This window comes from Lytechinus variegatus, chromosome 6 (assembly GCF_018143015.1).
Source record: "Lytechinus variegatus isolate NC3 chromosome 6, Lvar_3.0, whole genome shotgun sequence".
Taxonomy (NCBI): Eukaryota; Metazoa; Echinodermata; class Echinoidea; order Temnopleuroida; family Toxopneustidae; genus Lytechinus; species Lytechinus variegatus.
This window is the reverse complement of record NC_054745.1, coordinates 16,924,868-16,951,306: the sequence shown is the minus strand read 5'-3', so window position 1 is coordinate 16,951,306 and position 26,439 is coordinate 16,924,868. Positions and strand designations below refer to the sequence as shown.

Genomic DNA, 26,439 nt, shown 5'->3' with positions numbered 1-26,439 from the left:
TTGTAGGCCTGCATGTTAAGTTTAGAAGAAGGCGAACGACCCTAAAAGCAAATTCTTGTAGCGCGGGATAAACCTGTGTACATAAATCTAATACAGTAAACAAAGAAAAGACGAAGGACAAGAAAAGAAGAGGGGGAGGGAAAGAGAGAGGAAGAGGTAAGCGGGAAGGCGGGCATGAATCACTGAATGAAAAAGAATGTTCAACAGAATGTATAAGACAAATAAAAAAAAACAATTACAAGGTTCATCATGTTCGTTTAAAGTAAAAAAGAAACAAAGGATAGAAGACCATCATATATATAAACATATATACAAGACCCCTCAAATAAAAGGTCACATTCAGGAAACACTTTCCCGGCAACAATTTATGGTAATTATAAAGAGAAGGGGAGAGAGAGAGAATGGGATCAATTTCTTTCACGCAAAAAAACCCCAAAGAAACATCATCAAAAATCAGTTGTGGCCCAGTAGATTAGTCTTCTGACTTTGAAACAGAAGGTTGTGGGCTCGAATCCCGGCCATGGCGTAATTTCCTTCAGCAAGTAATTCATCCACAGTGCGCTGAACTCGACCCAGGTGAGGTGAATGGGTACCCGGCAGGAATTTATTCCCTGAAATGCCATCACACTGTAAAAGGCTACGGGACTAAACCGGGGTAATAATATCCAAGTCCTTTGGAAGGGCATGGGACGTTATGACATAATGTGATATGCGCTATACAAGAACTGCGTTATTGTTATTATCACATTAAATTACAGTCGGTGGGCAATTTACCACCCCTTCCTCGTGTCCAGCATATGGACCATGATTAAAGGTCAGTAATATTTTAACTCTCTTACTTGCAAATCCAAAAAAAGACGACAGCAATCAGTGCCACTGCCGCTAAGGAGCCACTGATTCCGAGAGTCAAAGGTAATATAATTGAACTCGTTGGTAATTCTTCTGAAAAAGAAATTGTAAATGATACGAGTGTTGACGGAGCTTTCATTGATATTATTTTGGTATTGTAAAAGGAACTGTTATAAATTTATTGATATCAGATATTTCTTGTAAAAATTAATATACATTTAAATAAATATTTTTAGCATCCGACTGTTAACAGCATCATCGTCTTTGGCATTTTCTTTTGTCTTTTTCTTCTTCTTTTTCAGTATATTGTTGTATTCCCACAAATACAGCGTTCGTTCCAAACCTGTGCTCTTTTAAAAACCCATGTGTAACATGGATACCTAAAGTGATGCACATTAAAGACAAAAATCAAATCTTAATATCGTACTTTTGAAATTATTCATTAAATTATCTACGGTTTTGGCAGCTACCGTTATATGCATTTTCTTCTGTTCTTCCCCTTTTTTCATCATCATCATCACCCCTTCCTCTTTATGTTCTTATCGTATTACATCGGTATGTTTTTAATGACACCATTCCACAACACAGCGTTTTTACTTTTACCAGAACGAGCTGTTTCACAAGCCGATACCCTATTCCCATATACCTGGACACTTCAGATCTTCGCTAATGTCCCATTCTCCTGTAGTGCCATTGCAAATCCAAGTTGTTCTTGGAGCCTCGCTGGTCGTACTGATATTGCATACGATGACGACACTCTCGTCGGGACTATAAACATCTTTCGGATTAGAAATGTGACTATTTGGGAGTTCAGTCGGTAAACTGCATGTGACGTCTGTGAAGAAAGATAAGTTAAATATTTCTCATTTTCTTTTACTCCTATTTTCATTCTCTTTCTTTTTGTTTACTTTTTATTCCTCTATTTCAAATATTATAATTCCCACATAATATACAGCGTTGGTTACGTAGACAGGTCAATAAACCATTAAGAGCAGGACTTTGCTCTTTTGAAAACCAATTTGTAACGTTGATGCCTGGATGCGATGCACAATAAAAATATAATAAATTATTAAAAAAAATTAATTTGAAATAATCCATTTCAGTTATCATTATTCTTATCCACATTTTGGCATCTATATGCCTTCTACTCCGCGTGCTTTTTTATGCTCTCCTTCTTGATGTTCTTATTTTTCTTCCTTTTCTCATTTTCCCTCTTGCCTTCTTTTGTTTTGTCTTCTTCTTCTCATTCTTCTTCTGTAGTCTTCTTCTTTATCTCATATACCGGGCTCATATACCATCATATTTTTCATGACATTATTCCCACAACAAAGCGCGAGTCTGTGTACCAACCGATACCCATTTTTCCCCGTATACCTGGACACTTCAGATCTTTGCTAATATCCCATTTTCCCGTAGTTCCATTGCAAATCCATATTGTTCTTGCAGTCCCGTTGGTCGTACTGATATTGCATACGATGACGACGATCTCTCCGGGAATATAAACATCTTTCGGATTAGAAATATGACTATTTGGGAGTTCAGTCGGTAAACTGCATGCGAAGTCTGTGAAGAAAGATAAGTGAAATGTTTCTCAACCTCTTTTACTCCTTATTTCATTCTCTTTTATTTTTCTTTATTCCTCTTTTTCAATATATTATCTTGACAAAATTCCCACAAATACAGCGTTGGTTATGTAGACAGGTCAATAAACCATTAAGAGCAGGGCTGTGCTCTTTTGAAAACCAATTTGTAACGTTGATGCCTGGATGCGATGCACAATAAAAATATAATAAGTTATTACAAAAAAAATATTACTTTGAAATAATCCATTTCAGTTATCATTATTCTTATCCACATTTTGGCATCTATATGCCTTCTGCTCCGTTTGCTTTTCGTGTTCTTATTCTTCTTTTCTCTCTTGTTTTTTTTCTTCCTCTGCTTTTTCTTCTTTTTTCTTTCTTCTTCTTCTTCTTCTTATATAGTCTTCTTCTTTTTCTCATATACCGGGCTCATATACCATCATGTTTTTCATGACATTATATTATTCCCACAACAAAGTGCGAGTCTGTGTACCAACCGATACCCATTTTTCCCCGTATACCTGGACACTTAAGATCTTCGCTAATATCCCATTTTCCCGTAGTTCCATTGCAAATCCATGTTGTTCTTGGAGTCCCGTTGGTCGTACTGATATTGCATACGATGACGACGATCTCTCCGGGAATATAAACATCTTTCGGATTAGAAATATGACTATTTGGGAGTTCAGTCGGTAAACCACATGTGACATCTGTGAGGTAAGATAATTTGAATATCTATTATGACTCATCTTTTCATTCACTTTTCTTTGCCTTCTCCTTCTCATCCGTCATGTCCATTCCTAATCAAATTTGGCAGTTTATTCCGCTGTTCATCTACTGCTTCTTCTTATAATTCTCCTCTTATTGTTTCTTCTTACATTTACCATTATTATCATCATCATCATTATTATTATAACATATTATTATTACTATATTATCATTACTATTATTATTATCATCATCATCTTTTATCACTTTTTATTATCATTTATCATATCATTATTATTATTAGGCCTATTATCATATTTTTTATTTAAAATATTTGAAATGCAATCGAAATTAGAAATTACCTGTATCACAGTTTTTTCCAGTATAGCCAGTCATGCAATGGCACACATAATCAGACGCATTAAACAGGTGGCATGTTCCGAACTGGCAAGGCTTAGAAGTACAGGCATCAACTAAAGAATATGACAATTACCACAATATATTTTACTACTTGATGGATATATGTCTAACAAATCCTTTTTTTAACTCATTCTAGAATTGGGGAATGCTGCTAAGTGTCCGATTTCTTTCATTTTATTCCATTTTTATATTCCTCTTTATGTTTAACAGATTTCTTCATTAAATTAATATTATCATCCACAATTCGACTAAAGCAGTGAAATATAATCATATTCTTCGACTAAAGCAGTGAAATATAATCTTAATTTGTTTAATCATTTTTTTTCCTGAAATGTAAACCTTATTGTCGAAAATTGTCCCAATCGCACACAGGATATACCCAGCATTTGTTTGCTCGCACAAGACAGCAATTTTAAGAATATTTCATGTCATATGCTTACTCTGTTTAGAATTAATGTCGAAATGTTTAGAAAGAATATGTGTTTCTCTATTTGATGCATACATTTTTTTTACATTCGAACAGAAAAAAGTGTTTATCGCTTCATTCTGTACAATAAATGTATCCTTCTTCCACTAGATGTTGCCTATTTGTTTAATAACATTTGTTGTATATTTTGAGTACGAGTACGATTTACGAAATATTTGATAAATGTTTGTTTCTTATCAATGAATAAACAAATTATTGAAGACCTCAGATATAGGTCTTATTTTACTTAAGTGATCGGACCCCACCCCTTTTCTCTACAGATTTGCTCATTGATTTACCGTAACGTTACTCACCTACGATATAGAAGCCACTTGGTTGTTGGATAATAAAAATACTCGTATAAAGAGATGGCCAGGTATGGTTCTGACCCTCCATTATCCCGACACCGTACATGACCCAGTCACTCCACATCAGTGTCCCCTCATAGACCACAACACCAAATGGATGGAGGACACCGTGGGTGACACCGAGGAGGGTCCTCCTCAGACTGCCATCGAGGTCGCTCGTTTCAATCTTGTCGAGGAGAGCGTCACACCATATTAAACGATTTCCTGGTTTGGAAAGAAGAACGAAGTGCCATAAACGACATGGGAATCCAATCCAAATAATAACTTGTTATTATAGGAAAAAGAAAAATCAGACAAATTGATAGGTGCAAGTTTGAACAATATCGGACAAACAATAAGAAAAGTATGAATATAAGAAAAGTTGTAAATATTGGTAATCATACTTCAAATTGGCCACATATGTGATGTCATAATGATGTAAGGCAAAGACTATTCTTCCATGTACTCGAATATATAAAATGGCTATAAAAGTCATTTTCCCCAAAATTTTCTTTCAAATTACATTTTTTTTCATGAGGACATTAAATGATATACTGCCCGGATTATATTAAGATTACTGCCCCTGGGGAGAGGGTACTTAGGAGAAAACGACATATTCATGAATCATGATGAAGTACATGGCCTATGTAAAAGTTGTCCTTGCCCCTTGTCATAATTTACTTACCCAGTTGCAAATTTGAAATCTACATAGTCTTAGTAATATAAATTTTAAAACAGCTATAACTGTCTTATTGCTTCTCCGATTTCTTGCAATATTCTTCCATTTTTCTCCTTCCTAACAAAACATTTTATGGCCAAGGCTGAATTCCTACCCCGCTCCACATCGTTATTTTCCTCAGCCTACAAATTCGTCGTCTCAGCGGTTTAGTTTCACTCGGTCTCATGCCAATTTATCAAATTAAACTCGTCTACTATCATTTGGTCTACCACCAGTTCATCCACTATCCACATGGGTTAACATCAAATTGCCATTTCGTCCACCCACTTTGTCTAATGACCACTTGGTCTAGTAGCCCACTGGTCCATATGCATTTGGTCTAATTTGGCGAAACGAATGAAAGGAAAATAGGTATTAGAACAAATGGTTATGAGACGAAATGGTCATAGATAAACTGGTGATTAGACAAAGTGATGCTTGGATCAAAAAATGTTTAAAGGACTAAATGGTCGTTAGACGAAATGTTCACGGACGGAATGGTATTAGACCAAATGAAAGTAGACCATGTGATGGACGAGATGGCAAAAGACGAATAGGAGATTTACCGCCCCATGGCTCGCACTTAAAGTAAAGATCCTGGTGGATGTTCCATATAAAGATGTTCGTAAATTCCGAACGACTTATGGCTGGTGATGCCTTCTTGCGCTACAAGACAAGTAATTGAATGAGAAACAGATTGAAACACCCAGGACGGTATCACCAGTCATTTGTAAAGCCATTCGTAACTTACCAAAGCTTTATGAAACACCCACAGTCGCACCGACACAAGCAACTCCAAACCAACCCAATCTCTTACGTTATTTCCAATGACATGTGCGATCGATAGGTTCGGAGTCCGTTTGATTGATGGGGGTGATTGTAGCAAGTATTCGCTAGTGGAACGGTGACGGATTTTACCAGATAAAACATCTATTGAAAATGCCCGTCAAATCACAATGAACAACAAAGAGGTCTTTGATGATTGAAGAACCTGGACAGCAAATCGTCCTAAGATTTTGAGCTGACGAAAAATTGCAAATAAGCGTTTGTCCAGAGTGCAGGACAACGCTGCTGTTTCAATTCTCTATCGTCCTGGCATGAGATGGTATAGCAAACAAGGCAGGAAGGGTAAGAGCGATTTTGGTGGTTGACGCAGTCAAGGAGAAGGAGGAGGAATGTCGGTTGGCAAAAGCTGCACAGCAGGGTGCATGAACTCGTTGGGAAGAGGTGGAGCAGAAGGTCTCCTGGGACCAACTCAGGACGATGTCGTCTGGAGCCGTGCGCTTCATGATCAGTTCCACCTTTGATGTCCTGCCAACGCCAGTGAATTTGAAGAGGTGGGGTTGTGTGGAGGACCACAGCTGCAAGGTTTGCAGGAAGGCAAGAGGGTCATAGGAGCATGTCCTGTCAGCTTGCGGAGGGGTTATTGCAAGCCTATATACATGTAGGCATAACCAGGTCTTGAAGGAGATGGGAGCTTTGGCAAGGGCAGCGGTAGAGGCGAGAAAGAAGAATGGACCCCCGAGGGTGAGGGGCATCGAGTTTGTCAAGAAGGGGACAAGGTGTAGGAAGACTAGGCAAAGACAAGATGTGGGTGGGTTGTTAGCTGCTGCAGACGACTGGGAGGTACGTGTGGATGAGGGGAATAGGACTATGCCGGAAGAGGTGGTAGTCACAGCCCTGCGGCCAGATATGGTTCTAGTGGCTAGGTCGGCACGTAAGATTGTGATGGTTGAGTTGACGGTGCCATGGGAGACGAGGATAGAAGAGGCGAGGGAGAGGAAAATGGATAAGTATGGATAAGTATGCTAGTCTGAAGTAGGAGTGTGAGACTGGGTCAGGGGGTTTGCGGGTGTCTCTGTAAGAAGGTGGATCCGAGCAATGGGGTTCAGTGGTAGGGAAGGGGAGAAGTGGGTGAGGAGAATGTGTGGGGCTGCCGAGACGGGCTCGGCTTGGGTTATTCAGAAGGCATCGTAGTGCTTTCTGGACAATCCAGATCACTTAGGTGTCAATGGGGGTGCTGTCTAGGGTATTCCAGCGTAGCACTGGCCAGCCAGGGGGAGGTGTACAGCACTCAAATGGCCGAAACACCTGTGATCCCTGGTGTGCTGCTGATGACCCGTTGACATCTGCAGAATTTAAGATCTTTCTGTATTTTCTACTGAAGAGCTTTTGATAGTAGAATTGGATGTGGAAGAATCAGTCGCCGTCGCGATTTCGAAACGCTGTGAATGCGAAAAACGATGGGATTGCTGAAGTTTACTCATAGGAGGGGCTCTCAGAGGCCCCAAGTCGCTCCCTGAGGTAGAGATCCGTGTCGTTTTCGAGGATTGTTAAAACTTCGTAAATTAATGATTTTCCTACAATTCACATAATGAAACAAATATTTCATTCTTATTCTTGTAAAAAGACCTATATGTTCACAATATGTGACCCACAACTATCAATAAATCGCCAGGGAAGGTTCTCTGTTAACAGCCAACATAAAATTATAAATTGGTATGCAAGAAGCCAAAATTTAAAAAAAATAGCTTGTCTGAAAAAAATATTTCTTTTTCTTAACTATTCTTGAGTTCTTGAGGACTGCTTTGAAGCTTCGTTGAAAATCTTATCCTTGAGTGAACAAACATGACAAAGCTTCAAATGTTGCTTTCACCTTACATTCTGAAGCTCACGCTTTGTTTTCTCTGCACTCAATCAAGTATTTTAGTAAGTTGTTGTTGATCAGAAAAGCTTAGGATGTGTTTGTTCATACTCAATAAATATCTCAAAATTCATTTTCGGCGAAGTATTGTTGGTTTTAAGGGTGGTTGGGAAAAGATAGATAATCATGAACACTGTTAAATGGTCCAAGTTTAACAGCTTGGAGATAATATTGTACTGTATAAGTGGACACGTCTTTGGTGTGGTTGTGTGTGTGTGTGTCCACAGTTTCTTTTTTCACGTAGGCTCGTAGCTGACTATGAAGACTGTTAGAATCTGATTCACACTGTTAAAATGCTCAAATTTATCACGATGAAAGGATATTCATATTTTTCCGTACTCCAAACACACTTTGCGACATTGGGTTCTTTTCAGCAACCAGGGGCCCGTTTCATAAAGGACTTACAACTGTTGTAACTTCGTCATACCACGGCAACAGGGCTCAGCAGCCAATCATAATCAAGGTTACCATAATGACAAATCTACAACAGTTGCATGTCCTTTATGAATCAGGCCCCTAGAATGTACCTTCAATATCATAGGTGATACCATTAGGCCAGCCGATCTCCGTATCTATGATCACCTGACGATCCGATCCGTCCCGATCGGACATCTCAATCTTAGGTGTGGCACCCCAGTCGGTCCAATAAAGCTTACCATTGGTCGGAACAACTATGATACCCCTCGGCTTGTCCAGATCGTTCATCAATACTCTCTGGTTGGATCCGTCAAAATTAATAGTTTCGATGGTTTTTAAATCCGCATCCGTCCAGAAAATAACTCCGTTTTCGCTGTCGACAAATAAACCATCAGGAACTGGAAAAAAATGAATGGATATTGGGGTTCGAATAAAGTTAGGATGTGAAATACATCAAGGTGATTACAGCTTTGCATGTGTGCACGGGTACAGCCGGTTGCCATGCCAGGATGCTCCCAGTAAAGTGGAGGTGGCGCACTTTTGTGTGGAATAGTAATGGATCCAATGACTGGGTTGATAATACTTACTGTAGAGCGCTTAGACAGCATATATGAAGCCCCATATAAACATAACTTTTATTATGATTATAAATGAACAACAAACCTCCTAGTCCTTGTGCAACTATTCTTTGATTAGACCCGTCCATTTGAGCTGCACTCAAAATCTTCCTTTCTACGTCTGTCCAATAAACGTCCTTGCCAATGACGTCATAACCCACTGCAACTGGGCTTTCTACAAATAGAAAAGGCAGCTTTCTGAAGTCGAGGGTATTTGCGTGTGAAACATAGATGGCTCCTCCGCTAAGGCTTGTTAGAAACATCAGAGGACCTGCCGAGGAGATAACAATTACAATGATATTCTTCATTTATCACTTGATCCCTTTAGGGTCCATTCTCACAAAGAATTGAGAGAATGGACCCTAAAGGGATCATTCTCACAAAGAATTGTGATTGATCCAATGAACCTCTACTTTACGGAAATCCATCATAATTTTTTTTTCTACAGGAAATGTACATTATGTATTTTCGTAACTGATAAAGAGGAGTATGCCCAGTTGTCAAGACAATGATGAATGTACAAAATACATTTCTAAAAATAATTTTGAACGAACAAGTCATGTCTTTTAGATGTTGGCGTTGATGGCTGTCCATAGTTGTGGTTAATCGGATCAATCGTATCTCTTTGTAAGACGGGACCCAGGACGTACTTTTATGTACGAACTTGCTGAAAAACAGCCTTGCGGCTGAAAGCATGTTTTTTTTATCCCGTATTTAAACAAATAAAACATACATCTTAATGCTTTATATCGGTCATCGGTTGTTGGCGTGATCCACACAGGTAACGTTTGAGACTTTAATGGACGGTCGTCTTGGCCCGGGCTCTTTTTTTTGGGGGGGTGGGCAGTACTTCCAGCACAGACACAAGAGGGTGCAATAGCGGAAGGGGCATGAACCCTTGTCCACATTCCCCACTCCTTGCGGAGTATTCCAGCATTGGGCAGTCGAGTCACCATCTTGCACATGCATACGCCAATGTCAAAGTTGGCGCACTGATCACTGTGTACACATTGAGCACCCGGGTTGAGAGCAGCAAAATAAGGCATTGCAAATATAAAACTATTACCGTTTATGCAACGATTCTTGCACGAGGGGAGATTACGTGTTCATAAGATGGTATCTCTGTGTATCATATACGCCCTCTTCTATCTTTGGTGGAAGTACTGACGAAAAGTATACGCACTTCGGTAAAGAAGGCTATCACTTGAAACCTGTACCCCACCTCTACAATCTACAGGATAGGTAAAATGACCTTTGACTTGAAAACCTTGAATCGGTCTACTGTTCTCATCAGATTCATGTTTCGATTTTTGCGCCCCTCTTAAAGTGTCACCTTGGGCGCTAAAAGCTACCCCTACAAATGCCACGTAAAGTTGAGTCCCTCTACTTGCATATAATCATCAGATTGTGGGGGGGGGCAAGACAACATGTGAGGAATTGTTTGCTCTCAACTACAGTGTTATTCCAGTGAACGTACGTAACCCTCCCTTTTTATGAATAGCCCGGGGGGCACTTACATTGACGAGTGGATACCATGCGCGACCCCAAAAACACGTAAAAAGGTCTTTTTTGCTCCAACACTACGTGTTTAGAGTTCGATTTAGAGTCCAAAATAATGGTGTCGAAAGGTAAAACCGACGAACGCGTGACATAACAATAAAATACCTCTGTACTTGTTTAGGGGTTCATTTCAGGGAATACTTGCTAAGAATATCGTTTTGTTTCCAATGACTTGTTAAGGGGTGCATTTTCAGAATATGGAAAAGCGCTGTACTTGTTTAGGGGCTCAGTTCTGGGAATACTTGCCAATAGTATTTGTTTCCAATACTTGTTAAGGATAGGTGTTTAGGGTGCTTTTCAAGACCCCGTGGTCGCGCATGGTATCCAATGAAAGTGCCCCCCCCCCCTGAATATTCTTTTTTCGCCCGTATTTTGATTGAAGTGAGAACTCCTGTACTTACTCGTTCTTTTAACATTGCGTCGTCAAATAATGAGTTAGAAACCTATTTTGCGTATCTAAGAAAACTTGAAAATACAGAAAGAGTTATATCCTCTGATCTTATGTATTCGTCGCTTCGCACTTTCTTATAACATACCTTGATGGGTGTGACGAGCGACTGTCGCATCATTTGGTAAGTGAAATACGTGGGGTCTTAGTGAATTCCTAGCCTTGGAATGCCCCTCTTCATGTCTGAATTTCCTAGATTTTCAGCTCGCGCTTCGCGCTCGCAGTATTTCATTAGTGAGATGCGTATGATAATCATGATTACAATGACTTCAAAAAGTGCTCCATGTGTTTAGATGTAATTCTAACAAAATCAGCAAGCGCTTGGCACTCGCATTAGATGACTATGGTGAGATATGTATACTCTGACTTAATGGATTCGTAACTATAGTCCTTAAAATATCCATGTTTTGAGGTCAATATATACAAAAATTTCAGCTCGCGCTTCGAGCTCGCATCATTTGGTTAGTCAAATACGTAGGGTCTTAGAGAATTCCTACAAACAACCCCCGGGGGGGGGCACTCAGTATATAATGCATAGTGGGTATGTGCCGCGGAGGGGACCCCCATTTTCACACTCAAATTTCCGTTCCAAGGCATAGCAGTTTTGCCTTGTTGAGAAAAAGAACAAAGAAAGCCGCTCCAAGGCATAGCATTTTCTTCTTATCGAGAAAAAGAAGAGGGAAATCCGCTCCAAAGCTTCGCATATTTTTCGTTACGCCGCTCCGATCGCATTGAATGAGTCGAATTTTGGTGAAAAGCGGCCGCAGAGCTCCCCTGGCGGAGGCCGCGCTAGCTGCATCATGCACGCATGACCGTTCCATAGGGATGCATACGCACTCACACGCTGGCGATCCGTTCCAAGGACCCCCGTTTTCACAAACATTTGTCGTTCCGAAGCCCGTTCCGAGGACCCTCCTTTTTACAATAAGCCCGCTCCAAGGCCCCCGTTTTTTGTCTCGCCCGCGGCACACCCCCACCACATTTTTGGTCGAGTGCCCCCCCCCCGTAGACAACCCTTAGAATGCCCCTCTTTAGGTCTATATTTCCTAAATGTTCAGCTCGCGCTTTTGCGCTTGCAGTATTTGATTAGTAAGATACGTATGATAATCATGATTACATGACTACAAAAGGTGCTTCATGACTGTGTTTAGATGTAATTCTAACAAAATCAGCAAAGGATGGCACTAGCATTAGATGACTATGGTGAGATATTTATACTCTTAATGGATTCTAAAATATAATCCTTAAAATTTCCTTGTTTAGGGTCAGTATATACAAAAATTTTAGCTCGCGCTTCGCGCTCGCATTGTTTGTTTAACGAGACAGTTAAGTATCATGATTACAAAACAATTTCCTTATAATGTCAATTTTTAGCCCTCAATATCAAAAATGTTCAGCTCGCGCTTCGCGCTCGCATTATTTAATCGGTGAGATACATATTCGTTTGATGGCACTGCATGTCCTTAAAATATCTATATTAGGTCAGTATACCTGTCAACTGAGCGCGCTTCGCGCGCTCCCTAAGTGACCCGAAATTTTTGCTGGTGCCCCCCCCACCAATGCCGTGACCCACGGTACGCCACTGCCCACCTGGATCTTCTGTTGGTTCGCAGTTGAGTTCATCGCTTTGATCTGGGCAGTCAGGAAGGCCATCACACTGCCACGATAGAGGAAGACACAGATCTTCGCAGGAATACTCGTCTTCTAGACATCTTCCATACAGTGCCTTAGAATATGACTGGCCTGTATTCAACAAGGAATCCAAGGAGAGAAGGTCAGGAAATTTATAATGAGATTTCTTAGTCACTGCATTGAAGTGCTAAAAACCAGCCATTCACATTTTCGCAAAGAAGGAACTTGAATAGATTGACAAATGTACGGATGTTTCAACGATTGAATAGATAGATATGTACATTAATAAATAAAGAAATAAAATTGAGAAAGTGAATTAATAAATGGATGAATAAACAGATGAAAGTTCTCTCTCATTTATTCATTATGAAAGATTTGAATTATTAGAAGCATTAATCATAGGCTTTACGATCAATGGCAAGAAAAAGGCTTTAAACAACGGACATGCAGGTCTTATACGCATGCCATAGGCAATCTCAATCAGGATACTACACAAGTTCCCGCCAGTACAGGGGTACAATAAATATTCGGCTTTAGTGTCAAAAGACCCCAGGAGAGAATTTCATAATTGGGCGTTTTATCCGACAAGTCAGGTTTCATCCGAGAGTTACCAGAGTAACAGTGCTTTTCAGCCAATCAAAGTCAATGTAATTTATCAGATCTGATAACTTGTCAGAAAAATAATGTTGATGAAACTCTCCCTAGATCTTTTAGCGGCTCATGGGGCGGCAGTTCAAAGCGGGAAGCCGTGATAATGCTGATCTTACCATGATAGGTATGAATTCCTGCGGGATTTTGAAAATGAATGAGGTTGGTTGACGCAGGCGATACATCTCTGTTTCCATGGAGAAGAATAAGACCCCTTGTTTGTGTCGCCTCTGTCCATAGGGGAGTCCCCCTGTACCACGTGATACCGATAGGGGATGTCCTTTCTGTCGTGAAAAGAGTCACGTGATCTTCTCCCTCTGGACCGAAGGATTCAATCGTTTGCTTTTGGTCATCGATTACATAAAGGCGTGCTCCTGCCGGTGACGATTTTATTGAAATAAACAAATACATAAACAAAAAACTAAATAAATACATACATACATAAACTCATTATCGCCCAATAAAGATTTGCAAAGAAATGGTTATCTAATAAACATAAGAAAATTATGAGAAAACAATACCAATTGTCATCATGCACAAATACAATAAACATCATAACTATACAATAAAATAACAATTTGAATGATAATTGTTATTACAATTATCAGAACTGGGCCTTGTGGCGTGCGCCTGTAATCCAAGCTGTGGGGAAGTTACAAATTGATGCAGAGGTTCGAGGTTCGAGCCCTGGTCACGTCTTTCGGATGGTGACGTTAAAGGTCGGTCCCAGACGTAAATAATCATATCTGATTGATACGCGTCTGACAAAACTCAAATACACACACATATCATGATCATACTTATTATGTGATTCATCATATGAAGATATTGCAATGTTCAACCTCAAATTACTGGGGGGGGGGGGTGATAACAAAGGCCATCATCTCTCTTGAAATATTGAACCCCGTATAGACATCCATATCTGGCGCCCTCTCTCTGTAATGTACTGTTATTCAAAATGGCGCATTAGAAATTATTTATTCGACACATTTTGTGATAAACTGTAAGATAACTACAAATAAACATTATAGTCTCACATTCAGTCCATTCCAGGCATAAAACGCGATTGTATACGGATATATCCTATAAAAACTAATAACACTGAATAATCAGTATAGTCATGAATTGGAATGGTACCATACACTTAAACCAAAACGGTCTATATGCCTTTAGGAATATATTGGCTAGATGTGCTGTATTCTATCAATTCTATCATTTATCTTTATTTTCACCTTCACAATGCTTAACATTAATTTTAGCAGTCAACAACAATACAGTTTTTTTTTAAAGTTTCCTGTATTTTTCTTCAAATAACCAAAATGATTACTCAAAACTTAATCACCATGTCTGTCGAATGTGATACTCCTGGTCGAGTCAAGCGTGGATGCTTCCCTTGACGCTATTACGTTAAAAGAATTGTCAAGGGTGTAGATATCTACTGCTGTACTACTGTCTACAACAATGAAACTCCTGTGAACAAAAATAAAACAATACAGCATATCAAACTTTATCATATTTATGGAACAAATAAGGGTAAATGATTGAAAAAATGAATCAACCACTAAATGAAGATTATAAATATATGATACTCTTATTGCCAAGGCAGAGGACAAATGAAATAAAAGTAAAAATAAATGAATAAAAAGGCAAATTGATCGATGAAGTAAGAAATGAAAGAACCCGACTTTATCAAAATCCATGATTTTTATTAATTACCCATTTGGATGAGAAGCAATAGCTGAAATGTTGTTGCCAGTAAAGGTTCGTCCGTTGAGTCCAGAAGCGTAATGATAAAGGCCTGATACAGTTCTGTCAGCGTTGATCCATGCGATACGTTTTGATGGGACATGGATTGCCATGTCAACAATATCTGTCGGACAGAAAATTCAACAAAATATACCCTCAGTTAGTTGTACAATTTGGTAAACAATTGGTTAAAAATCAAATATGCACCCTTAAAATTTTTGGCAACTTGCTGTCCACAAAAAAATTGGTTTAAAAATTATTGAAACTCTGGGTAAAGTGTTCAACCAATACTGTCTAGTTTTCACCCAAAGCTCACATTATTGGTTTAAAACTACACAGAATTGGATAAAGTTTTAACCATTTGTTGTGTGGATAGTATGTTGCCTAAAATTTTTTAAAAGTGTAATAATGATAATGATCATAGTAATTGATTTCGGAATCAGGGCGCAGTGTACTTGGAGTTGTTTAAAAGGGGGTGCTGGTTTAAATTTGATAAGAAAAGAAAACTTATAATAAGGTTTTCACTACAAAAGGAAGGTCATTTCGGTCACGAGAACAAAAAGTTTTTGATTAAGATATTAAGGTGATTTAGTTGAATTTCTGCTATTTACCATAATTTTCAATCAGATTAAGAGGGGTACGACCAATTGTGTTTTATTTCTTTTTCGTATGGTTCTTCTTCCTCTTCCTCCTCTTCTTCTTCTCCTTTTTCTTCTTCTTTTTCCTCCTCTTCTTCCTCTTCTTCTTCTTCCTCCCCCTCTTCTCTTTCCTCTTTATCTTTTACTTCTTCTTTTTTCCTCTTTCTCTTCCTTTTCTTCTTCTTCTTCATTTTTCCTGTACTTCATTTTTCTTCTCTTATTTCTGCTTTTTGATTGGCCTTGATTTAAGCTGCACTATGCCTAAAAGGAGAATTAATGGTGTGCATATTATTTACAATAATATAAAATAGATACAGGGGCAGCAATCCTGAGGGTCCAGGGGCACAGTGCCCCCCCCCCTCCCACTTTTTGAAGCGCTGAAAAAGTGCCTTTTTATGGAAGAAAATGCCCCCTCACTAATGTGTACTGTGGCCCTTTCACCTGAGGAGGACCCGTTTTAGGTATTACCAAGCACCCTTTCTCGTATAAGTGCTCCTTTTTACCCAAGAAATGTGCCCCTCACGAACGTGTTCTGTGCCTTTTTATGTGTGAGCACCCCCCCCCCCTCATTGAAGCGTGCGAGATTTGGAAATAGCCGAGATTCGCGCGAACCCATCGTGGATCGCTGACCGCTCATATCTATCACGAGCATATAGCATTACAAAAAAATATTTCGCAGTATTAATGATCATGACCCTCTTCTTGTACAACTTATATCATATTAAACCTTAGATCTCCAGTATTATCATGATTTAAAATCGTTTTGGCTCAAACCGAAATAAAATGTAAAAATAATAATTTTTGTTATGTGAAAATAATTAGTTTGTAGCATGTTTTAAATCAAACGTTTCACGTACATGACACAATATTCACTTTTAAATTCAAACACATGACCTGACAGAATGAATTCTTTTCTTTAAAATGATACAAAAATTATGAAATTTAATATATATTTAGAACAGTAATGACCGAATTAAATGATGTATTTTGGTCCGTACCCCAGCTCATGAAATATAATACAAAACTAGTCATGAATATCACTGGAATAAATTTTGAGGACCCCAATAAAAAGTTGATTCAAATAAAAAGAGAAAAATCTCCAGTTGCATAAGACTGAAAATTTCATCAAAATCAGATGTAAATAAAATTAGAAAGTAATGACATTTTAAAGTTTTGCTTAATTTCATAGAACAATTATATGCACATCCCGGTGAGTAGGGATGTGCAAATGAGGAGACTGATGACGTCATCCACTCACTATTTCTGTTGTATTTTATTTTATAAAATATGAAATGTTTTATTTATTTATCATTAATTCGACAACTACAATATATACAATAATGATTAACAATATATGAATAAAAACAGGACCAATGATGGATACATGTAGCTTAGCTGCCTGATTTTTCTCCTCATTATCAAGTGAAACAACGATTAATTCCTCTCTGAACATGCGGAATTGCATTTGGTTTCAATAGGGCCTAGCTCGTGTTCAAGAAAAACGAACATATACATTGATTGGCGGTGTTACAATAAGACACTCCCTTTTTTCTAATTTCGAAACGGAAAACAGGAAGAAAAAACGCGTTCAATTTTCTGTTTTGTCAAAGCGAAAAAGGGAAGAAAAAAAAAGAGAAGTTCAACTTAATTCCTTAAAAAAAATAAAAGTCAGCATAGGCCTATATAAAAACGGTTAAAATGAAAAAGCTTCACCGTTTTCCTGTTTTTTAGAAATTTCAGTCCTGAAATAGTTGATCACCTATTGTTTTTCTGTTTTTAATCTAAAAAATATCATAAGTTTTTACTCAATATTTCCGGGGAGGGTTGTTTTGTGGTTTATTATTATTTTTGTTTTGTTTTTTGCTTAAAAAGTAGAAAAGTGAATTATACTTTGATTCAGGGGTCCATACATTTCATAAATAGGCCTACAATCACGGCTGCAATTGAGGCTGATACTTCTTACTAAAAGGTCGATCGCTGGAGAAAACCTCCCATCATAGAACTCGGAGTCGATCGGGTCGAGGCCAAGGCCAAGACCGGCAATATCTGGCCCGAGGACGGCATCGAATACATTCCTGCCTCCAAGCGTACCACTTACCATGCAGGACATTCCTTTGTCCATGCCCATATCCATTGCGTCTCGCTAGATTGAGTCTGCCATCTTCGGCGTTGACCCAGTATACACGGTCGTCTTCGTAGTCGTAGCCGACGGCCACCGGTTGTCGGAGATTGGTCAAGGGAAGCGGATGAAACTCGAGCTCGTCACCACTGGCTTCGAAAATCAGATTAGCTCCGGAGTCGCACAGAAACATGAGAGCTGCATACCGCGAACCTTGAATTAAGAAAACCATTTGATGATCCTGTCACAAATACGGAAGCTACTCCAATTGGCCAAAGCTGATAATACACCGGGAAACCATTTGAGGGGAAGTTTACCGTGACAAAAGTTTATTGTAAATTAGGAGAAAAAAATAATGCTGCCGAAGGTTTAAGAAAAATCAATCTTTGAATATAAAAATTATTAAGATTTTTATAAGAGGGTACTTTAGGCTGAAATTCATATGATTTGAAAAGATAAAGAAAAAGTGGACAAAAAACACCGAAAAGGTGATCAAAATCGGGCAATAACGAAACTATGGTATTTTAAAGATTTGCATTATTCAGATGAAACAGTTCTACCCATCTATGAATATCCAATGAGCAAAGTGATGATGTCACATCTCCACTTGTTCTATAGTACTTTAAAGTGAAATAATTGGTTTATTCATTTTTTCGCGAAGAACTAAAAACCATGACAACTGATATGTTAATTTATGCAACTTATTTCGTTATAATAGAGACATGTTATCACTCACAAATATATGAAAAAGGAAATAATATTGATGTCATGTATTAATATAATAAAAACGAAAGTGGGGATCATGTGACATCACCTAATGAATATTCATGATGATGTTCATATAACTGTTTTTACAGATTATTGCTAAAATTTAATATTCAATAACTTTGTTATTTTTTATCAGATTTTGATAAAAATCTCAGCATTTCGCTTTGTGAATTTGATTCTATTTACTTAGATATTATTTTTTCAGCCAGGAGTACCCCTTTAATTATTTGATTTGTGACGTTATATGCGAGCAGCTTTACTACACATGTGGTGAATCATCAATGAAATGTAATTTTCTCAGAAAATTGAAATTGGTTTTAGTGTACCTTCAGTATATCATAAGACAGATTAAATCACACCCATTCCTAAACTAAAACAAACAGACGATCCATACAGCAACTTATTTTCTCAACTTCTCAGCGATTGTTCTATATCGACTTACTAAAAATAGTTTCGCTGTAAAATGGTATGAGTGGAAGGGATATAAAACAAATATACAATGACCCATTCTCGGAACAGGCTAAAACTATTCGCACTCAGGAACGTCACATAATACTATTCTCCCTCGGGCCGATGGCCCTCGGGAGAATAGTACTATGTGATGTTCCTTCGATGCGAATAGTTTTAGCCAGATCCTCGAGTGTCATTGTATATGGGGCAGCTGCACTTCCATGACGACCCAAATAAACAAAAATAAAATACCAACAACTTTCCTAATCTTTAATGAATTTAACTAAAACCTTTACCAATGTTTGTTATTCCATTTTTCTGCTGCTTATGCAACAAACATTTCCTTCAGGGTGAACTTCCCCTTTTATGCTGATCTTCTAATGGGCCCTACGATTATTGAAATGTTATGATTACCCCTCTTATTCTGAACGGGGGCGGTGGGCTAAGGCGGCCCCAAAACTTTTTTTTTCAAAACCGAGTTCAAAATTGTAAAAAAAAATGATAATAATAAATAATCATCTGATTGTGATTTCTGCATGGGCATCCCCCTCCTCCCATTGCACACACGCTCAGCCTCTGGGACCGCCTCTACCGTCGGCTCAATCATATAATCTTCAAGCAAATTGGACTTTAAAAAGAAGCTTACTATATAATTGTTTGTATTAGCCTTTGTTTTTTATGTTATAAGGAAGCTCTTTGTATTTGTATCCTGATATAATATTCTTTCAAAGCGATCAACAAATTAAAAAAAACTAAACTTACGGGATTCGCATCTTGCGCCACTGAACTCGTCTGTGCATGTGCAGATAGATCCATTGACATTAGGATATGTGCTGCAAGTTCCTCCATTTTCACAAGGATCGGGTATACACTCAACTGAATATAAAAACAAAATTTCCAATAATCATCGTATATTCATATGTGCCTAAACACCTTTTACACCTTTAAGGATGCAACGTGGATCATCACGGATCTCATTCCATGGTGATCCGGGGAGGAGGAGGAAAGAGATCAGTTTTGACAAAAGCATGATAATTGGATCAGAATGATGGGCTGTATAACCATGATTTTTTTTCTACTCTGCCTTTATCCTGTGTCATTTTGAAATAAAGCATCTAGAAAAAAAAACTTTATGGCACTGCTCTGGTTTGTAGATAACGATTCCCCCCCCCCCGAATTCCCCCATCGTAACCTACATTGCATAAAATTTGGATACTTACCATACATGCTATGGTAACAGTTATCATAATACCATGTTGTAGTCACGGTAATGAATGTACACCGTAATCACAATGTTGGCAGTGATTAAGATGATGGCATGATGATTACGAAGATTGTAATGATGACAATTATTCCAATTAACGACGATGAGAAGAGGTCGTGAGGGGGGTGTCGTGTTTCGTCATGATTCTGATCATACTGATGATTCTTATGATTGCGATGATGATTATGCTAATGATAGTGAGGATAACGTTGATGATGGATGTTAGATCATGATGATGATGATGATGATGATGAGGGTTATCATGATAATGATGGTCATGACATCGATATGATGGTGATGGTGGGGATGATGATGATGATGACGATGGTGATAATCATTATGATGATGCTGATGATGATGCTGCTACTGCTGCTGCTGCTGCTGATGATGATCATGATGATTATTATGATTATGATGATATTAATGATGGTGACGATGTCATATTCTCAATAAAAATTAAGGTAGGCTTGTTAATCTGCAATAACTACCAGTAACAAAATTGTAATTAATGCCATGACTACCCAATAAAAATCGCTTTTTCTTCTTTTATTGTAATCCCAAAAGATGAATAACATGAATGAGGGAAATGCCCCCAATTAATAGTGAAATAAATTCAAAACAACTTACGACTCCAAGTGTGCTTGAAGCACAAGATGAAGATGCATGTAACAAGTGTATATGTTTTAAAGTAATACGGTAAATGCGCCATCATCACGACACATCTGCAAAGAATAATCATGATTATTATGATCACAAATTCACCTGAAAGAATATTCAACAACTGAAGTATATAGGCCAATCATATCGTACAGAGCAGTTGACTCCTTATCATAAAAAGTAGATTTTATGTTTATTTAGGTACGAACTTTACTTTACGACGACTTTCTGCCACCGTGAAGTGTGTATATTATGGAGTTTGTACAGAAGAGTGTATAACAACCCGTCTTCCTCAAGCGAGATGAAAACAAATATGAACATGAACAAATTTCAAGAGTCTATAATAAGCTTATTTCAATATATTGTCTATAAATTAATGGTGTCATAACGTTTTATGTCAAGTGCAAAGGAATTGGAAAAAGGGAAATATAATTGGCTGAAGAGAATGAAAGTCAAGAAATATTTTTTCTTTCACAAAAGGTTCGAAGGTTATTAAACCAGATTATAATTCTATGTTGTTGTTTTTTATGAAGATTTGTTAGACCAGGTTGGGAAAAAAAATCATAATAATATGATGTTGATAAGATTGGGAAAAGTGAGGTAGGAAAGGTTACGACGCTGGAGTCTGGTCATGTAGCTTAGGTCACCTCCGTACCATACCATGCATACAGGCGATCTGCAATGTATAACCTATATTACTGAATGATTATGTATGTATGTATCGTAAAGTCAGACTAAGCATAAAAGGAAGTGAACGGGAAAAAATTGAAAAAAATATCAAACGATTAGCCTCTCTGCATCTATAAAAATGATATTTGCTAATCTATTTGCGATGCCACATCATGCTGTGAATTATTATTTTACAACATGGTGATATAGCAACATTGATTAGTTTCCGGGCTATATAGTCATTAGTAACATGACGATATCGCAAATAGATTAGAAAATATCATACAGTACTTGAAGAGCTCACTTGCAAAAGTGGTTAGGTCCATTTTTCATCAAACTTGATTTTTATGTCTCAATGTATAGATTTTTAGTAGCTCTATAAGATGGCAACAAAGAAAAGTTGAAATTCCTATTAAAAAATGAACCAAAATGGCAAAGAAAAATAACCTTTTTTTTAAAAGGGGTTAGGTCCATTTCAGTTTAGTTGCAAAATTATTTATAGATCCACACATTCTATTTTGGAAAAGAATATTTTAAAAAATATGAAGTCAGGTAGATTTCTTTTATACCCAATTTTATGTTCTCATGGTAGGGTATCATGAAGATTCAGTTTCGCATAATAATATTGCAATATGGGAGAAGTAAAAAATGATTTTATTGGAGTGGACCTAACCCCTTTTGCAACTAAACTCTTTTGAAGAGCTCATTTGTAAAAAGGGGTTACGTCCATTTTTCATAAATGTTATTCTTTTCTGTCTCTAAACCTCTAAATTTTAGTCACTCTGATGATACCAAAGAAAATTTGAAAATCAAATGAAAACGTGAATGAAAGTAGAGATCGGATTCTTTTCAGTTTACTTGCAAAAGATGTTAAGTCCACAATGATTATTTTTTTTTTAAATATATAGAAAAAATGAGGACAGGAAGATTTTTTTTATACCCAATTTTATGTTCACATGATAGGGTAGTACATCATGACAATTTAGTTTCTCATAAGAATATTGCAATAAGTGAGAATAAAAAACATGGTCTTTCTCGGAATGATCCAAAGTGGACCTAACCCCTTTTGCAACTAAACTCTTCATTTATAAATGCCTGTAGATTACATCTTTTTATTACCACTTTATCACAAACAAGACAAATAAAAATATTTGCATCTGATGTTAGTCACGCCAACATGGGGGTATTGGGAGGCCCCATGAAGGGTATTTTGATAAACGGGAGGAGGAGGGAAGGGGCGGAGGACGGGGTAGAAGTCCTACGGGTAGGCAGATATTTTCTTTTCTAATTTGCAGCTATATATCTAGACGACCAATCCCTCTTCTTTTTATGGTTTTTCTTTCTTTTGTAATTTCTTTTCTTCCTAATTTTCTTCTTTCCCCCTCTTTTTAAAATCACTATTTGAAAAGTTACTGGATAGGTTGTCTCTGGCGTCGCACAGTGGGCCGCCGGGCGAAACAAAAGTGCGCCAAAAGTCATTTTGGGCAATTTCAGATTTTTTTTTATTTTTATCATGCCCAGTTGAAAGACAACACTTTGAAGAATACTTCAGCAAGATATTTCATTCGGAAATTTGCATAAAGGTTGTTAATTTCCTATCTCAAATCGTAAAATGTGACATTTTGCGAAATGCCGCGTACTGAAAACTTACAACAGCGGCCATTTCACATGAGGTTTTTCAAGTCGGAATCTGAAATGGCACCCACATATTCCTGATATATTCTTTTTTCGTGTGAAAGGGTTCAAATTAGATAAAAGACACATTTTAGGAGGTTTATAGGATAATTATTCCTCGAAATAGGCTGATAATCCATGTTTTTTGCATTTACATGTCTAGATTTTCCGTGGATATTTCCGTTTATATTCTATCATCATCATTTTACTAGATGTCTAAGCTTCAAGTCAATACCTAATCTAGCTGCCCGTTTTCATAATAGAGCCGATTTTACTTGACACAACATCCCTAAAACCTGTTAAAAAACGGTCATTATTATACCGCGCAGTCATCGCAGCACACCGTGTGGGGTGTACCTATATATATTGCCGTTCATTTTTGCACGGCAAGGACGACTTCCATTCCATGAAAATGACATGAATTCCGGGCATAATGCAAACAATATGTTGATAACGCATATTATGGCTACACGCCCCTCTTCCAGAGATAAAAGTTACCTGTAGAATAATTTCAGCCAAAAACCCTCCTCGCAGTAAAATATTCGCGGTGTTATACTTTGCGTTTTACTCAAGTCTATACGCCGCTTGATAAAGCAATATTTTTCAGATTTTTAAGTATGTTTTTAAATCTAATGATCATTTTGATGCCATTACATTATTATCAGGATCTCATACACACTTTTTAGTCATGTGAGAAGCATAAACCAACATTCACTCTGGTCAATCTTAAAGTAACAGTACATAACACAAAGTTTATATACTGCACATTTTAGCATAATTTGTCTTTTCACATATAGGTTTTAAGTAGCCAAACAAAATTTGGTATCAAAGTGACGTCAGGATTAATTCCTAGCATGCATGAGCGCTGAAAGACAGCTCGAGCTAAAGCCGGGGTAATAATAATAATAACAACGCGCCTCGGAATAGAATATTTCTAGATAGATGACGCTATATTAATGCCTATTATTATTATAATTATATCGGCTTTAAATTATGTTCTGTCAGTCGATTCTACGCCCATAATGACCCTTAATCAATATAACAAAATAGAAATATATATATAACACGGAGTATAATTTTGGCACACTTTCAACTCATTCTGGCCCACTGTGCGTCGCCCATTGGTATGGGTATATTGCTTGAAATGGATTCTATGATAAAAATAGTAGTTGGAAAAAATGGTCAATGTGAGGAGTATCAACGACAGATCATTATTATGCAGCTATTTCTTATACCCCTGTTGCTATAAATATGTTGCTATGTAAGCGTGTGGTTTGACAAGGACTTCATCCTGTATGAACTCACATTCACCCATTGCCCCTTTCGATGTCTCTTTTCAGTCGTTGATATAATTTGACGTGTCAATCATTGCACGATCAAGACATTTTCAAAAGCGACCCTTATACTGACCCACTTTTGGCCCCTGAAATGGTCAAGATGACCATTAAACAAATCACACCCAATCAAAAGTTGTTCCTTGAGCTGTCACGTCCTGCCGGAAAGAACACAGTGTCCCACAGTGTGAAACACAGTGTGAAATCATCTTCACACTGTTAAATTGGAGCGTTTTAACATTGTGAATCACATCTTCACATTGTGAACGAGTAAATTCGCACTGTGAAATCAAACATCACTAAGTGAACACTCTGTGGTAAACCACACTGTGGATGTGTGCACAATGTGAAATCATCTTCACACTGTTAAATTGGAGCCTTTTAACATTGTGAATCACATCTTCACATTGTGAACGAGTAAATTTGCACTGTGAAACCAAACATGACTAAGTGAACACTCTGTGGTAAACCACACTGTGGAGGTGTCCACAATGTGAAATCATCTTCACACTGTTAAATTGGAGCGTTTTAACATTGTGAATCACATCTTCACATTGTGAACGAGTAAATTCGCACTGTGAAATCAAACATCACTAAGTGAACACTCTGTGGTAAACCACACTGTGGAGGTGTCCACAATGTGAAATCATCTTCACACTGTTAAATTGGAGCGTTTTAACATTGTGAATCACATCTTCACATTGTGAACGAGTAAATTCGCACTGTGAAATCAAACATCACTAAGTGAACACTCTGTGGTAAACCACACTGTGGAGGTGTCCACAATGTGAAATCATCTTCACACTGTCAAATTGGAGCGTTTTAACATTGTGAATCACATCTTCACATTGTGAACGAGTAAATTCGCACTGTGAAATCAAACATCACTAAGTGAACACTCTGTGGTAAACCACACTGTGGAGGTGTCCACAATGTGAAATCATCTTCACACTGTTAAATTGGAGCGTTTTAACATTGTGAATCACATCTTCACATTGTGAACGAGTAAATTCGCACTGTGAAATCAAACATCACTAAGAGAACACTCTGTGGTAAACCACACTGTGGAGGTGTCCACAATGTGAAATCATCTTCACACTGTTAAATTGGAGCGTTTTAACATTGTGAATCACATCTTCACATTGTGAACGAGTAAATTCGCACTGTGAAATCAAACATCACTAAGTGAACACTCTGTGGTAAACCACACTGTGGAGGTGTCCACAATGTGAAATCATCTTCACACTGTTAAATTGGAGCGTTTTAACATTGTGAATCACATCTTCACATTGTGAACGAGTAAATTCGCACTGTGAAATCAAACATCACTAAGTGAACACTCTGTGGTAAACCACACTGTGGAGGTGTCCACAATGTGAAATCATCTTCACACTGTCAAATTGGAGCGTTTTAACATTGTGAATCACATCTTCACATTGTGAACGAGTAAATTCGCACTGTGAAATCAAACATCACTAAGTGAACACTCTGTGGTAAACCACACTGTGGAGGTGTCCACAATGTGAAATCATCTTCACACTGTTAAATTGGAGCGTTTTAACATTGTGAATCACATCTTCACATTGTGAACGAGTAAATTCGCACTGTGAAATCAAACATCACTAAGTGAACACTCTGTGGTAAACCACACTGTGGAGGTGTCCACAATGTGAAATCATCTTCACACTATTAAATTGGAGCGTTTTAACATTGTGAATCACATCTTCACATTGTGAACGAGTAAATTCGCACTGTGAAATCAAACATCACTAAGTGAACACTCTGTGGTAAACCTCACTGTGGAGGTGTCAACAATGTGAAATCATCTTCACACTGTTAAATTGGAGCGTTTTAACATTGTGAATCACATCTTCACATTGTGAACGAGTAAATTCGCACTGTGAAATCAAACATCACTAAGTGAACACTCTGTGGTAAACCACACTGTGGAGGTGTCCACAATGTGAAATCATCTTCACACTGTTAAATTGGAGCGTTTTAACATT

General features: G+C 37.8%; 1 protein-coding gene across 1 annotated transcript; it reads right to left on the bottom strand.

The window, feature by feature from the left end:
- Positions 1-1,481: 1,481 nt before the first annotated feature.
- On the bottom strand, positions 1,482-9,089 carry LOC121417593 (low-density lipoprotein receptor-related protein 4-like). The gene is made up of 6 exons (XM_041611330.1): positions 8,873-9,089; positions 8,320-8,607; positions 4,338-4,595; positions 3,500-3,610; positions 2,951-3,139; positions 1,482-1,684 (listed from the first exon to the last, which is right to left on the bottom strand). Exons 1-6 carry the CDS (start codon positions 9,087-9,089, stop codon positions 1,482-1,484), a joined length of 1,266 nt encoding a protein of 421 aa, XP_041467264.1.
- Positions 9,090-26,439: the final 17,350 nt, after the last annotated feature.